Raw genomic sequence first — 14,397 nt, 5'->3', positions numbered from 1 at the left:
AACACAGGTTTTGGATTTGAAGCCAGGTAAAGTCAGCCCAGCATCACTGAGTGCGACAGGCGTCACATTTTAATCCAAGTGTCACCCTTCATCTACAGCACTGTGCAAAAGTCCTGAGCCGCCCCACATCTCTTTATATTTTGCAGGAGACACACTGTTGTCGTTTTTTAAGTCTTGAGTAATCACTGCCCAAGATTTTTGGACTGCTAATAACCAGAATCGTTTCCCAGCATGCTTTGCAGTGTGTCCTAAAAAATGCAATGAAACTGGACTTTCTACAGCACATGAGCAGCGTGAAGAGTCATGTCCAGCCACAGACATTTGTGTTTGCACATTTCCAGAAAGCGCTGCACATATTTCAAATTTTACTCTGGAATATAAAGACATGAGGGGCGGCTCAGGACTTTTGCACAGTGCTGTGGATAAACTGGTGAAGGGAGCTGCTTTAAATAGAAGTACCTGACACCTGTGCAGCACGGGGCTGCAGCCTGCTTCAGGACTCAGCAACGCTCACACGGTCTCAAACCGTGTGCAACCGACAAAACAACCAGTCCCGAAACACGCCCTGACTAACACACACACAGTGACACACACGCTTCCTTTTAAACCTGCAGAGGTAAATGGTGACTGCTGCCGCCCTCTGCAGGCTGCAGGGGGTAACTGCACGCTCTCTCTGCGTTACCATCAAAGAGACAAAGTAGAAGAATGAAAACCAGAGGAAATCTGTTTCTGGCACCTGTTTGAACTTTGGCCTGAACGACACACCTGTGGCTGAAACACACCTGGACCTCGGTCTGCATTCAGCCTGTGTTTCTCCCGTCGTCGGTCTGTCTAACCGTCGTGCAGGCGTCCGCGGGGTGAAAAGGGATGAATGGCGAGTCTTAGGCGCACGCTCGTTACTGCTATTAGAAAGTGAGCGAGTGCACTTCTGATGAATCGCGTCATCGTAACTCACGACGACTCCACACATAACGAGCTCGTCCACCTCCAAACTGGATGGCAGGTTAAAGAAGGTGTGTGTGTGTGTGTGTGTGTGTGTGTGTGTGTGTGTGTGTGTGTGTGTGTGTCAGACTGGCAGGATGCCATCAGCGTGGGTGTGTTGGACTGCGCTCAGGAGGAAAACTTTGACGTCTGTAAGGACTACAGCATCAAGTTCTACCCCACCTTCAAGGTACGTCAGCATGTACCTGCTGCAGGTGTTTACACTGATGCCGGTTAGTGTCGCCCCCTGCAGGGGCTGATGGGTAATAACCACCTCATTTTTCTATCCTCAGTTCTTCTGGGCCCACAGTCCACCATCGGAGCGAGGGACGACCTACAGAGGTGAGACTCACCTGAATGTCCCGCTCACTTCCTTCCTTCCTTAGGACTCGATTTAAAAACAAACACAAGAGTCGACCTTTTAAATAAAGACATGTATTTTTGTTTATGTTGTTAAAAACGATGACTGTGTGTGCAGGTGCAGACCGGTCGATCCCGTCTGTCCGTCAGCTGATGGTGAACGTCCTGCAGAACCACACTAATCTGGACCGGCCCAAGCACTGCCCTCCTTTAGAGCCCTACAGGTACCTGGACCTAAACCTGGACCGGGTCGGAGTCTGTGCCACTGCTAACCTCGCTCTTTATGTTCGTCTGCAGCGCTGCTCAACTGCTACCTCTGCTGGGTCAAAGGTCAGATCACTACACGGCCATCCTGGTGGAGGAACCGGACTCGTACGTGGGGCGAGAGGTAACCAGAACAGGAAAGAGGAGACTCGGTCAAAGTCACAGATCAGAACGGGAACAGGAAGCGCTGTCCGATAAACCTGCAACACACGGAGACGAGCGCGTCGATTTAGAAAACTCAGTGTAGCTTCCGTTTATATACGTTTACAATACAGTCTGTGCTCTTATTTTGAAAGTTCAGTCACCACCAACTTGCTGAGGACTTCCTATCCTGCTTACCTACAACACACTTTGCCCGTCTGTACATCAGTGCATCTGTCTGAGGGAGCGCTTCAGCCTCATGTCTCTCTGATGTCCAGCAGGGGGCGACACTCTGCAATGAGCTCACCTGGAAACTTGCTGCTGATGAGTTTGAGTTCTCATCAGCAGTTTCAGCTGTGACAGAATAAACATGACGTTTATGTTGGAGATGATGGTCCCGTTAGAGTCAGAGGAACAGGAAGCAGGGGAGCATTCAGGGCGGGGCTAGTTACATCGAGGTTATAAAGATGGAGGTGGTACAAATGCCCACCCCAAGAGTGACATCATGGTAGTTATGGCCATCTTTAATATACAGTCTGTGTTCCATACGGGTGCAGCAGGTGTTGGTTGGTGTCCTCACCTGTACAAACCTGTGTGTCTCCAGGTGATCCTGGACCTGCTGCAGTATTTGGGTGTGCAGGTGAAGAGAGCTCTGAGCTCTGATCGCCCCCTGGTGGACGCTCTGAAGCTCACTGCCTTCCCTGCCATCTACCTGCTTCATCCCAATGGGACACATGCACACCTGCACAGGTAAAGTTGAACCCTTGGACAGTAACAGGGTGAGTAACCGATGTTCGATTTTCTGACTGACACCTCCTTCTGCAGCGAGAAGCCGCTGCGTTTCTTCTTCTCCTCCTTGCTGAGGACGTTACCTGGAGTCCAGCGCCGTTTAAAGTCGAGCAGCACCAGCAGTTCCGGTGCGAGCCAGGTGGGGGCGCTGCCGGGCAAACAGAACACAGAACCATGGAGGGACTTTGACAGGTAAGAGACTGTCTCTGATCGGGTCAGGTAGAATGACTCGGACCTCAGATCAGGTGACCTGTACGTCTCTGCAGGTCTAAGGTGTACACGGCCGACTTGGAGACAGCGCTCCACTACCTGCTGAGGGTCGAGCTGGCTACCCATAATACACTGGAAGGGGAGGAGCTAAAGATCTTCAAGGACTTGGTGACTTTAGTGGCAAAGGTAACCACGGCAAGCAGAGCAGCTTTGCATAACTCACAGTTCATAATACTCAGTGCAGCCTGTGCCTGAAACAAGCTGTTTTAGCTCCTCCTCCAAGATGGCGTGATTCTCACGCATGATCAATGAAAGTGTTGACATGGAGACCTGCCATCGTGTTCATCCTGTATGGGATTCAGCGTCCCTCTGAGCTCACAAACCCGCCACAGCTACTGTCACCGTCTCGTTCATTTAAGCACAAACTGACGCCTCTCTGTGTTTGCAGCTGTATCCAGGTGGCGGCTCTGTGGTGAAGTTAATGGAGACGCTTTCTGATTGGCTGCTCAGCATGCCGCTGCAGCGAATCCCGTACCAGGCCGTCCTGGACCTGGTGGATAACAAGATGAGGGTGAGACGCTGAACGCCAGTGCTGCGGTCGATACTCAGGAAACGAGTAATAGATTACACATCAGTCATACAGAGCCTTATGTAGTTACTCACTGGAGAAAGTAACTTGTCACACTGCTGTTACAGAATGTAATCTGATTACACTAACACTTTACTTTGGTACAGTATTACAGCCGACACACACACAGATGCTGACTTCCCGCTTCCTGTGTAGATCTCAGGTGTGTTCCTAGGGGCGGAGCTTCGTTGGGTGGGTTGCCAGGGGAGTAGGGCAGGGCTTCGAGGCTACCCGTGTTCCCTCTGGACCCTGTTCCATGTTCTGACTGTTCAACATGACGCCAACCCCACCGCACTGGACAACACAGGTACGTGTGTGTGTGTGTGTAAAAGGTGTCTGATTGATGTTTGGTGCCAGTCCAACAGTGTGATCGCCCCACAGCTGAGCTCAGTTTTGTTTTCCACTTCATTCAGTTGCTGTTGTAACTCAAAGGAAAATTGTTCAGGGATCAGAGCTCTGCTCGTCTGCAGCGCTCCCTGAAAACAGCCGCTGTGCACGAGCAGAGCAATAAAACCCACCAGTGACTCTAAACGGACCTGCCTCTGTGACACAGGTCTGGAGGCTGAGGCGGCGCCGGTGCTGCAGATGATGCGCCGCTACATCCGAACCTTCTTTGGCTGCCGGGAGTGCGGCCGGCACTTCGAGCAGGCAGCAGCGGTCGGCATGGACAACGTACAGAACCGAGAGCAGCAGATCCTCTGGCTGTGGCAGCAACACAACCGGGTCAACATGAGGCTGGCAGGTAACACGCACACACGCGTGCACACAGACAGGCGCGTGCACACTCGGACATTCGCACGCGCGCAGTCTTTATACACACAGGAAGCTTGCTGAGGATCAGAATTATTGATCAGATTTATTGATGATCGCTGTCATCCGAACCTTGTTGACCCTCCTCTTCTCCCCCCGCCCTTCCAGGCTCTCTGAGCGACGACCCCCTCTTCCCTAAAGCTCCATGGCCAAGCCCCTCCCTCTGCGCTTCCTGCCACGAGGAGAAAAACGGCGTCCACGTCTGGAACCAGGACAACATCCTCCGCTTTCTACGACAACACTACGCCGCCTCCAACCTGTCCCCCGAGTACTCCGTGACCCCCCCTCGACTTCCTGCTCCTCCAGTTCCCAAGGAGCACGAAGGAGGCGTGAGGAGCGACTCGGAGAAGAAGTCCTCCACCCAGACTCCTCGTCCAGGACGCCAGGCTGTGAAGGGGGAGGAGAGGAGGGAGGTGGTGGGTGTGGCTGGAGGAGGGGGCGGAGTCTGGCTTCTGGGCTTTAACAGTGTGGACATGAGTCTGTGTGTGGTGCTGTACGTGTGCTCCTGCCTCTTCCTCATGCTCCTCTTCTTCTTCTTTAAAGTGCGATCCAGGAGGTGGAAGCTCCGCTCCTCCCGCCTCCACGTCTGACCCGGACCGGCCCGGGTGGAGCCAGGACCAGAGCTGGTTCTGGTTCAGGGCTTTTTCTCATAGACTGATCAGATGGCAGGAGTTTAGACCACATGTGAGCGGCACAAACAAAGTGATGTTTGTCTGTGGAGGCGAAGCTGAACGCTTCCTCTCGCTGGGAACACGAGCGATGAAGAACAAGCTCTGTGGCCGAGGACGAAGACCCACAACCGTGTAACTGACCCTGAGAATTATCTTAAATAAACATGTGACAGACTGTGGTCCTTCTGGGGTCGAGTGAAGCCACGACTGGACCAGAGCCGAGGAGTCCGTCCCGACGGAGCCGAGATAAAAACCTCTAAACCCTGAACCGCAGTCAGCCCTGAACCAAGCCACAACCAGCCCTGGTTTTGGATTTACTCACTCGTATGTGGACACCCGTCTGGACTCTCAGGTCTGAATGTATTTATTTTTACCTGTCAAACTCCTCTGGACCCTCTGACCAGGTGTCTGAGACCTGGACAAGCTGCTGTGGGCTGGGTTCATTTCCCAGAATCCCACAGGAGGACCTAAGGGTAGACCCTTAACAGCCTGGACGTGACAGTATCAAAGTGAGTTCACTTTGTGCCAAACCTTTAACCTGCTAACAGAAGACACACCTGTCCTCTCAGGCCCCGCCCACTCCGTCCGTGCGTGTGCTGTTGTATGTCTGTGTTTGTGATAGGAGGGAAACCCGTCCTGATAAACTGATGACTGATTGTAGTTTTGAAGTTTCTTTTTGTGAAGTGATTCAAATATGAACCATGTTTATCACTTTAATTTATTTCCTGTAAAGAATTCGAACCCCAAAGGCCCAGAGTGAGTTTGTTTTCTACTAAACAACCAAAATGACGAAGCACATGTGAAAGCCGTGTTTACCGGTTGTATAAATGTTTGTCTTTATGTTCCAGATTATTTTCTTCAAATAAAATCAAACTGCTGAAACCTGCAGAGGGTCGTTTTTACCCAGAAATGTATTAAACCGTTGTTTCCGTTTGTCAGGGAGTCGTGACTTTATGAAGTCCTTCAATAAGCATAATAAGCAATTCATTTTTGATGTGTTCAAATTTTACAGGGAAAAAAGAAACCAAGCACACCATTGTTTTTCTTGTGACATTACCAATAAGTTTGATGTGTCACATGGCCCTCTTCCTATTGAAAAAACAAAAGTTGTATCCAAGATGGCCGACTTCTAAATGGTCACCACCCATCTTGAGGAGTTTGCCCCCTCACATATACTAATGTGCCACAAATAGGACTTTAATATCACCAACCATTCCCATGTTATTACGCTGTATCCATATAAATGGCCCACCCTGTATAACGTTTAAATTGGAAAAGCTGGCAAATTAATTCAAACTCCTGACCTGATAAACATAAACTAATCTGAGTGTTTTTGATTGTTCTCTATTCCACACAGTGTTAAATATACACACAGACTAAAATTTACACCCACCTTTAACAAGTTAAATTTTAATAAGTAATTCTGAAGGTTCAAAAATGTCTTTGAACATGATGCGCTGTCTCTCCTAATGACTGACTGCAGCATAAAATGGATTTGTTGAAATGCACTTATTGGATTGATCAAAGTGAAAGTCCAAAGAAGTCAATGACTGTTTCTAAATATCTGCAGATTCAAGATCAGCTTAAACAATTGTACACAAGTTCAAGTTATTCAGATCTGTTACCCCTTCCCGAAGTCTGGGAAAAACATCCAAACTGTCCCCCTCAGATCAGAGGAAAGTGGTTAGGATATTCAGGAATAACCCGGGAACCACAAAGGCTCAAGCCTGCTATGAAGTAGAAACCAATGCTGCAACACCAGCTGAACTACACCTGCCAGCAGTCATCAGTGAGATGCTGGGCTACAAGATGAACAGCTACAAGGAGCAGTACCCACCATGGAGAAGGAGACTAGAGGCCAAGATCAAGGTAGCACAGAGGGAGGTTAGCCGACTGCAGATCTGCAGAAAGGTGCGATGAAGAAGGTGTCCATACCCGAGGCCTTGGACACTGCCAAGCAGCGACTCACAGCCTTGGCCAGCCGCTTGAAGAGGTACACCAGAGAGATCGAAGGCAGGACAAAGAACCAGCTGCTCTCCACAGAACCAGCCAAGGTGTACTCTCAGTGGCAAGGGAACAATATGAGAACAGCACCACCAAGGCTGAGCAGTACTGGAAGAGCATATGGGAGAAGGACGCTGTTTTGTTTGTCTCCTTATTTATGAAGAAAGAGTCCTTTTGTGATCTGCGACATACTTTATTAACCATGCTTGGTTAGCCGGAAAAACAACAACCACCCCTCACCTCTTAGCGCTCATGCCCGTGTTCTTTACAGATAGTGCCACCTTGTGGTATGGCATGAAACTATGTTAACTCACAGCAACAGCTGCTTATCATTACAGATGCAACAATAACAATGCTCAGTGGCTAGTGGATCTGAGGGCAGACCACAGCAACCTCCCTGAACAGGGTCCAGCAACCATCACAGTGGCAGACATCCAAGAAAGACTCTCCAATATGAAGAGCTGGACAGCACCAGGGCCCGACATGGTTCACGCCTACTGGCTGAAGAAGCTGATTGCACACCACGAGAGTCTGGCAGCACAAATGAACTAGCTGCTAGTTAACGAGAGACACCCAGAATGGCTAACCGAAGGCCGGACAGTCCTGATCCTCAAGGATCCCCAGAAGGGACCGGTCCCCTCCAACTACCGACCAATAACCTGCCTCAGCACCACCTGGAAGCTCCTGTCATGTCATGGACTGGCTGTGTGGCAGGCAGGAAATAGGACCCAAACGCAAACTCACGGGGAAACAGGACTGAACTCAAAATACAGCTTTATTGCTGACAAAAGATGACAAGAGATAACAGCGATACAAAATAACATGAAACTAAACTGGGAAGTACTAGCAGCAGTCAGCCGAGACTGCAAGACCAGACTGACCAACCTGTGCACTGCCTGGATTGATTACAAGAAGGCCTATGACTCATTGCCCCACAGCTGGATACTGGAATGCCTAGAATTGTACAAGATCAATGGGACCCTAAGAGCCTTCATCAGGAACTCAATGGGGATGTGGCGTACAACACTAGAGGCCAACTCCAAGCCCATAGCACAAGTCACCATCAAGTGCGGGATCTACCAAGGAGATGCTCTGTCCCCACTGCTGTTCTGCATAGGCCTGAACCCCCTCAGTGAGATCATTAACAAGACTGGCTACGGATACCGACTACGGAACGGAGCAGTTGTCAGCCACCTCCTGTACATGGATGACATCAAGCTGACTTACTGATCCACACTACCAGGCTATACAGCAATGACATCGGAATGTCATTTGGACTGGAGAAATGTAGTCGGATGATAACAAAGAGAGGGAAGGTAGTCAGAACTGAGGGGATCGAACTACCAGGAGGCAACATTGCAGACATAGAGGACAGCTACAAGTACCCGGGAATCCCACAGGCAAATGGGAACTATGATGAGGCTGCTGGGAAAGCTGCAACCACCAAATACCTGCAGAGGGTCAGGCAAGTCCTGAGGAGTCAGCTGGCCAAAGGAGGAGATAGAAGCCACTGACAGTGAGACCCTTTGTGATGAGAACAGTAGATGACCAGCTGACGGTCCAAACCGGCTGCTGGTAACAAAGGATGTGTTCTCTGGAGTGACGAATCCCACTTCTCCTTCTGGAGTTTGGGTTTGGCTGTTGCCAGGACAACGGCACTTGTCTGACTGCACTGTCCCAAGTGTAAAGTTTGGTGGAGGGGGGGTTATGGTGTGAGGGCTCCAGTTAGGGGGGAACTCTTCATGCTCAAGACATTTTGGACAGTTTCATATTCCCAACTTTGTGTGGCCAGTTTGGGGATGGAGCTTCCTGTTCTAACTCAGCTGCACACCAGTGCACAAAGCAGGTCCATAAAGACATGGATGAGCCAGTTTGGTGTGGAAAAACTTGACCGGCCTGCACAGAGTCCTGACCTCAGCCCCACAGAACACCTTTGGGGTAAATCAGAGACTGTGGGGGAGGACTGTTCGTCCAACATCAGTGTGACCTCACAAATGTGTTCCTGATCAGAAGTTCCCATAAACACTCCTAAACCTGTGGAAAGACTTCCCAAAACAGCCGAATAGGTTACAGCTGCAAAGGGTGGGCCGACATCACATAAAAGCATGTGATCTGTTATCTGTCTAGCTGACAGATAACGATGTGCTGTCTGGTGGCTACAGATCTGTGATCAGACTAAAACATTCACAGCTCTTTGGAGGACGAGGGTTACACTGTTCTCAGCAAAGTTCTTCTTAAAGGTCTTGGAAGGCGAAGACAACACCATCACATGACAGGAAGACGACGCTGAACACAGAGCAAACTTCAGCTGAGATGGTCCATCCACAGCTCGAGGTCAGTCATTAGCCTGCTCTGAAAAAGTCCCGATCCTCAGCTCGTGCTACTGACTAGAGCAGGGCGATATGGCCAAAAATATTTATCACGATATATATTTGAAAATTTGCGATGACAATATAACTGACGATTTAATTGATGCGAGACAAAATACAACTCCACAACTTTACTAGCGCAAAAAAAACCCCATGCATTTATTTTCACTTAAACAAGCAGCTGTTTTTTATGTGCATTAAAGCTACATAAAAATTTAACTGTGCAAATGCAAATTCCTTGCTGAAAGTTGAACCAAAAGGCATTTCCAGTGGAAATGGGCTGAAATATCCTGAGTGTAACCGAGGACAAGGTAGGAGTAAAAGGGACAAGGAAATAAATTGATAATTTATTTATTACATAAATTAAACATTCAAATTCCCAGTTATTTCCAGACAGGACTTACAACACATCCTGCTGATATCCAAGCTGCACATGACACTTACCACACAAACGGTGCAAAAAATAACACAACACTGCAAACCGTCACACGCCGTTTAGCGACACTGCAATCGTGGCACGCACTGCAAACACCTCGGGTTTCAGTACAGCTGGGAATCAGCGCTATGCATGACCTGCAATCTGGGATATAAAGGGAAGTGGCACAAACAAATAAACAAATAACAAAAAGGAGGTTAGTCCGCCCTTACACAACTCACTCCCAATCAGTAACCGCCTTAACGGCTGGACGGACTAACCAAAACAAAATTACAAATCAATCAAAAGAACGAAAAAAAGGACAGCAGAGACAGCACAGCTGAAAAACACAAACAACAACAAATTAAAATATTACCCAATGAAATATCGGTTTTATTAAACCATTCAAAATCACAAAACTAAAACAAACACTCAATATACCTACAATATTGATCAGTTTGTGATCATGTTTCTGACTTCTCAGAGTTCAACTGTAAGTAGTTGTCACCAAGCCACTGTTCAATGGAAGCTAAACATTTAATTAAAGAGGACAGTTTATGGACTTCCATCGGCGTAAAAGAGCAATAGATCTGAATATCATCAGCATAGAAGTGATAAGACACCTCAGGGAACTGCCTAATTATAAGTCCTAGAGGTAACATGTACAAAAGAAAAAGAATAGGACCCAGAACTGAACCCTGCGGTACCCCACATGTCAGATCTTTAGAATGTGACATAAACCGATTCGCAAAAACACTAAAAGATCTGTTGGAGAGGTATGACTGAAACCACTTCAAAGCCAGACCGGACTGTCCCGGAGCCTGTTAATCAGGATGGTATGGTCAATGGTGTCAAAGGCAGATGTCAAGTCCAACAAAACCATGACTGAGGATGCTCCGGAGTCAGCTGACATCATAATGTCACTAGAGACTTTAAGTAATGCGGTTTCTGTTGAGTGACTTTTACGGAAACCTGACTGAAATTTGTCATAAATTTCATGTTTTTCTAAAAAAGTGGTAAGTTGATCTGCAACTGCTTTTTCCAGAATTTTCGATGATAATGGAAGCTTAGAGATATTTATATTTATATTTCCCAGTGTTGTGTCATGTTTACTTGTGTTTAGTTTTGGCACAATGAGCGAAGTTTTGCAAAATGTGTTCAAGCAACGGGCAAAAACTGTAATGACTAACCTCTTATTTTGGATGGATTATCTCAGTTGTTCTCCTGACTGAAGTTTGGTCCGTTTACAGCATCCTGCCATGTGATTGCATTTGTCCCTAACCATCAGGAACCCTCATGTTAACTTTTATTGAGTGGAAAAAAGTTAGCGCTCATCCTTCAGCTTCACTGTGCTAATGTTATGCTAACATAGCTGTGTAGCTAGCCACCACGTAGCACATGATATACCAGCTAGCCCAACTTCAGTAACCCTACAAACGTCACTGCTGTTTAGTTTCCTGTCTTCATTTATGTTGGAAGTGATAGCAGAGCTGTACGTTTGAATTTTTTCAGAAATCTCTCAGTCAGAACATGCTATATCATGTTTAGGTAACTAGCGAAACTAGTGAGCTAACTTCCGCTAGCTTCCTGCTAACTTCTAACTCCGTTAAATGTAATAAATTCTGTTTTCATGGATGCCTGGATGTTAAACTTAACTGTTACACCTGGTAAAGCAGCAATGCTGATCATTTTATCAAAGATGAAAGAATTTAGACAGTTTTTAACTCTCAGTGATGCCGCAGTGTTCGTTTGGCTTTGGGACCTGAAGCGGACGGAGTTTAAGACCCAGATTACTCCCAGATTTACGAGCACCTTAGTCCGACAAATACGGCAATAACGACGGCCGCTTGCATTTTGTACAAAAAAATGTACTTTGTCGTGTATCTGACGGACAAACACCAAACCAGTTCCACATCGCTGAAGTTGCAGCATTTTTACAAACCAATTCTGGTTCATCTGTTTCACTCAACGATCCGCTTTCCCCCTTCTCATTCTCCGTTACCACCATGCTTTTTCGGCCACGTGCGCATGTGCATTTTACCCATATTCTATCGCGATATTTCATTTTTTTATTGATGCCTAACATTGCACCGATAATACCGTGAACAGTATAATATGGCCCAGCCCTACTAGTGACACATTGGTGTCGGGACACAGTGAGGTTTTAAAGACATGCTGCTTGTGAGCAGAGCTGTTACAGAGCTGGAGACACTGAGAACAAGCAGTTGGAGTTTTTCTAAGAACTGCAGCACAAAGATGAGACCCTCGACCAATGCTGGAGACCACAGAGGTCTGAAGGTGACCCTTTGTAGGGCTGAGGACCAAACAATGTCCTCACAGTGCAGATTTCAACCACGATATGTCTACATAAACACAGAAAGGCATGAACAAACACACGCGCACACACAGAGCTACTGTACGAATCCTTATTTAGCCTTAGCACCCCCTCCTCTTCCTCCTCCCCCTCCCTCACACATTCAGCATCCACCCACCCATTAAACACAGACACCAGCCCTGTCTGTCTCTCTACAGTAGCTGTCTCTCTCTCGTGTTAGAAACTGTAAGTGTTGATGGAAGCTGAGGCTGCAAAACTGCTGCTTTGTGTTTGTGTGTGCTGGTGTGACTATCGCTGTGAGGACCAAGCACGGCTGTTTCACTATCAGAGCGAGGACCCTTTGGCCTCTGTGTGTCACGCTCCTTTAAAGGGCTGTGTGATTGTTCAAACTTTGTTTGGGGGTCAGGATCAGGGGCTGTGGGTGGCTGTACATACAGCAGATGTCCTCACAGAGACAGCGATATAAACGTGTGTGTGTGTGTGTGTCAGCCTGGCACACAGTCGCAGTATGCACGCTATGTACTCGGCATGCCAACTCAGCCTCAGCACTGCAATGCAGCGCTGTGCATTTGGCCAAGTCATGCCACACACACGCACACACACACTGACACACACACATGTAGGCTGTCACACACACACACACACATGTGCGTGATGTGTGTGTGACAGTGTGTGTGACAGCCTACATGTGTGTTTTTAGCGAGTTTTCATGAGTAATGTTCAACCTTGCAGTGTGTTCTGTGTAATGCATGCTCGCCCGCCCCTCTCTCTCTCGTCCTCTGCAGGGCAGTTAGCCGCATTAGCTCCCTCGCTGTCCTCAGATGACTCCTCCTCCTCCTCCTCGGCTGTCTGCTGTGTCTCTGCCTCCCCCTCCTCCCTCCCCCCCCCTTCTGTGACACACCAGACGATGCGTTGACTGAGCGCAGGAGAAGAAGAAAACCTCTCCCAGCCAGCCGTCCTGCCTGCTGCATGGAGGAGAAGCAGAGGAGGAAGAGGAGCAGAGAGGAGGTAAGGAGGTGTCTCACTGTCTGACATCCGTCCTCCTCTGGCTGTCTCTCTGCTGTCTGTCTGTCTGTCCCAGCACTCTGAAACTGTCTGTTTAACCTGTCTGTCTGTCGCGCTGTCAAACTCTGTTCCTCACTCTGAGCTGTCTGTCTGTTTGCTGCTCCGTAAACAACAAAAACACTGAGCTCAACTCTGAGATCCACTCACCTGGAATCAGCTGTAGCAGACTGTCCCGAACTCTGCCGGACTACAGTGGACTGTGCAGGACTCGGCTGGGTGGTAACAGACTGTCCTGAGCTCCTGTCCACTAGGGATGATTCTGCTGGACTGCAGGTGACTGTCCTGAACTGTAGAGGACTATAGAGGACCCTGCAGGGTTGTAGTGAGCCGTAGAGTGCCTGGCTGGACTTCAGCACAATATTCTGAACTGTAGTGGTCTGCAGAGGACTTGGTTGACTTTAGCAGAGTATAGAGGAGTCTGCTGGATTGTAGATGACTGTAGTGGACATTAGTGGACTGTACTGGACCCTGCTGGGTTGTAGTGGGGTGCGGTGGACTTGGTTGGACGGTAGGGGACTCTGTTGGACTTTGGTAGACTGTCCTAAAATGTAGTGGACTATAACGGACTGTGTGGGATTCTGATAGACTACAGGAGAACTTCCTTGACGATGGATTGCAGAGGACTCTTCTGGACTTTAGCAGACTATACTGAACTGAAGTGGTCTGTAAAGGACTTGGTTGGACTGTAGTTGACTCTCATGCACCATAGGGACCGGTTCTGGACTACAGTGGACTGTGCTGGATTCTACATGACTATAGTGGACCATACTGGGCTGTACAAGGATCTGCTGGACTGTAGCACTGCAGAGGGCTCTGTTGGACTTGAGCAGACTATGCTGGGCTGTTTGAACTGTAGTGGAGTTTGCTGGACTTTAGCTGAGTATGTTGGACTATATGTTGGACTCCATGTCTCTGGCCATTATTTATTTATAGTGAGTTCATGGATGATTATGTCAAAACTGCACACAGAGTTCTGCTCCCTGAGTTTAGTCTTTCAGGCAAAATCATGCAGGAGAAGCTTTGAAAGCCCCTCATTGGACACAGACTTTAGCCTTCTTGTCTTTAAGAACTCAAACGTCATCGTGTTATCGCATGAAAATAAAACCCTCCGAAACACAAGGTGTCACTGTGAGGCTGTCCCAGCACTGACACGCATTCAGCTTTACATCTCTGCAGCAGCGTGGAACTTTCTGTGGAGATGATATTAGACACAACACATATGCTTTTACATTTCATCATGTTTAGCCTGGAGGACAGCAGACACTTTGAACTGGAACATAAAGAACATCAGCTTTTCTCTCACTAAAGGACAAACACTGCTTCAGGATTAGGGATGGGTATTGATGAGATTTTCA

The 14,397-nt window shown here is 48.1% G+C and overlaps 2 protein-coding genes across 2 annotated transcripts in view; both read left to right on the top strand.

The window, feature by feature from the left end:
* Positions 1–1,070: 1,070 nt before the first annotated feature.
* On the top strand, positions 1,071–5,865 carry qsox2 (quiescin Q6 sulfhydryl oxidase 2; the record flags this gene model as incomplete). Its single annotated transcript, XM_005949474.3, is given in 11 exon segments — positions 1,071–1,171; positions 1,275–1,323; positions 1,460–1,565; positions 1,639–1,729; positions 2,351–2,496; positions 2,572–2,727; positions 2,802–2,931; positions 3,194–3,316; positions 3,530–3,680; positions 3,927–4,115; positions 4,292–5,865. Coding segments are annotated over 11 exon segments (1,724 nt in total), but the record flags the coding sequence as incomplete, so codon positions are not given.
* A 6,779-nt stretch (positions 5,866–12,644) lies between these two features.
* The window catches only part of LOC102304562 (nucleus accumbens-associated protein 2), a 16,927-nt gene continuing 15,174 nt past the window's right edge, over positions 12,645–14,397 (top strand). Inside the window, exon 1 of the mRNA XM_005949473.3 lies at positions 12,645–12,985. The gene's annotated coding sequence lies outside the window, so the exon portion shown is untranslated. The remainder of the gene's footprint in view (positions 12,986–14,397) is intronic.

This window comes from Haplochromis burtoni, unplaced genomic scaffold (genome assembly GCF_018398535.1).
Source record: "Haplochromis burtoni strain Fernald_Lab_line unplaced genomic scaffold, NCSU_Asbu1 Contig_647, whole genome shotgun sequence".
NCBI classification, from domain to species: Eukaryota; Metazoa; Chordata; class Actinopteri; order Cichliformes; family Cichlidae; genus Haplochromis; species Haplochromis burtoni.
Note: the sequence above shows the minus strand (reverse complement) of the source record. Positions and strands in the feature narration are given on the sequence as shown.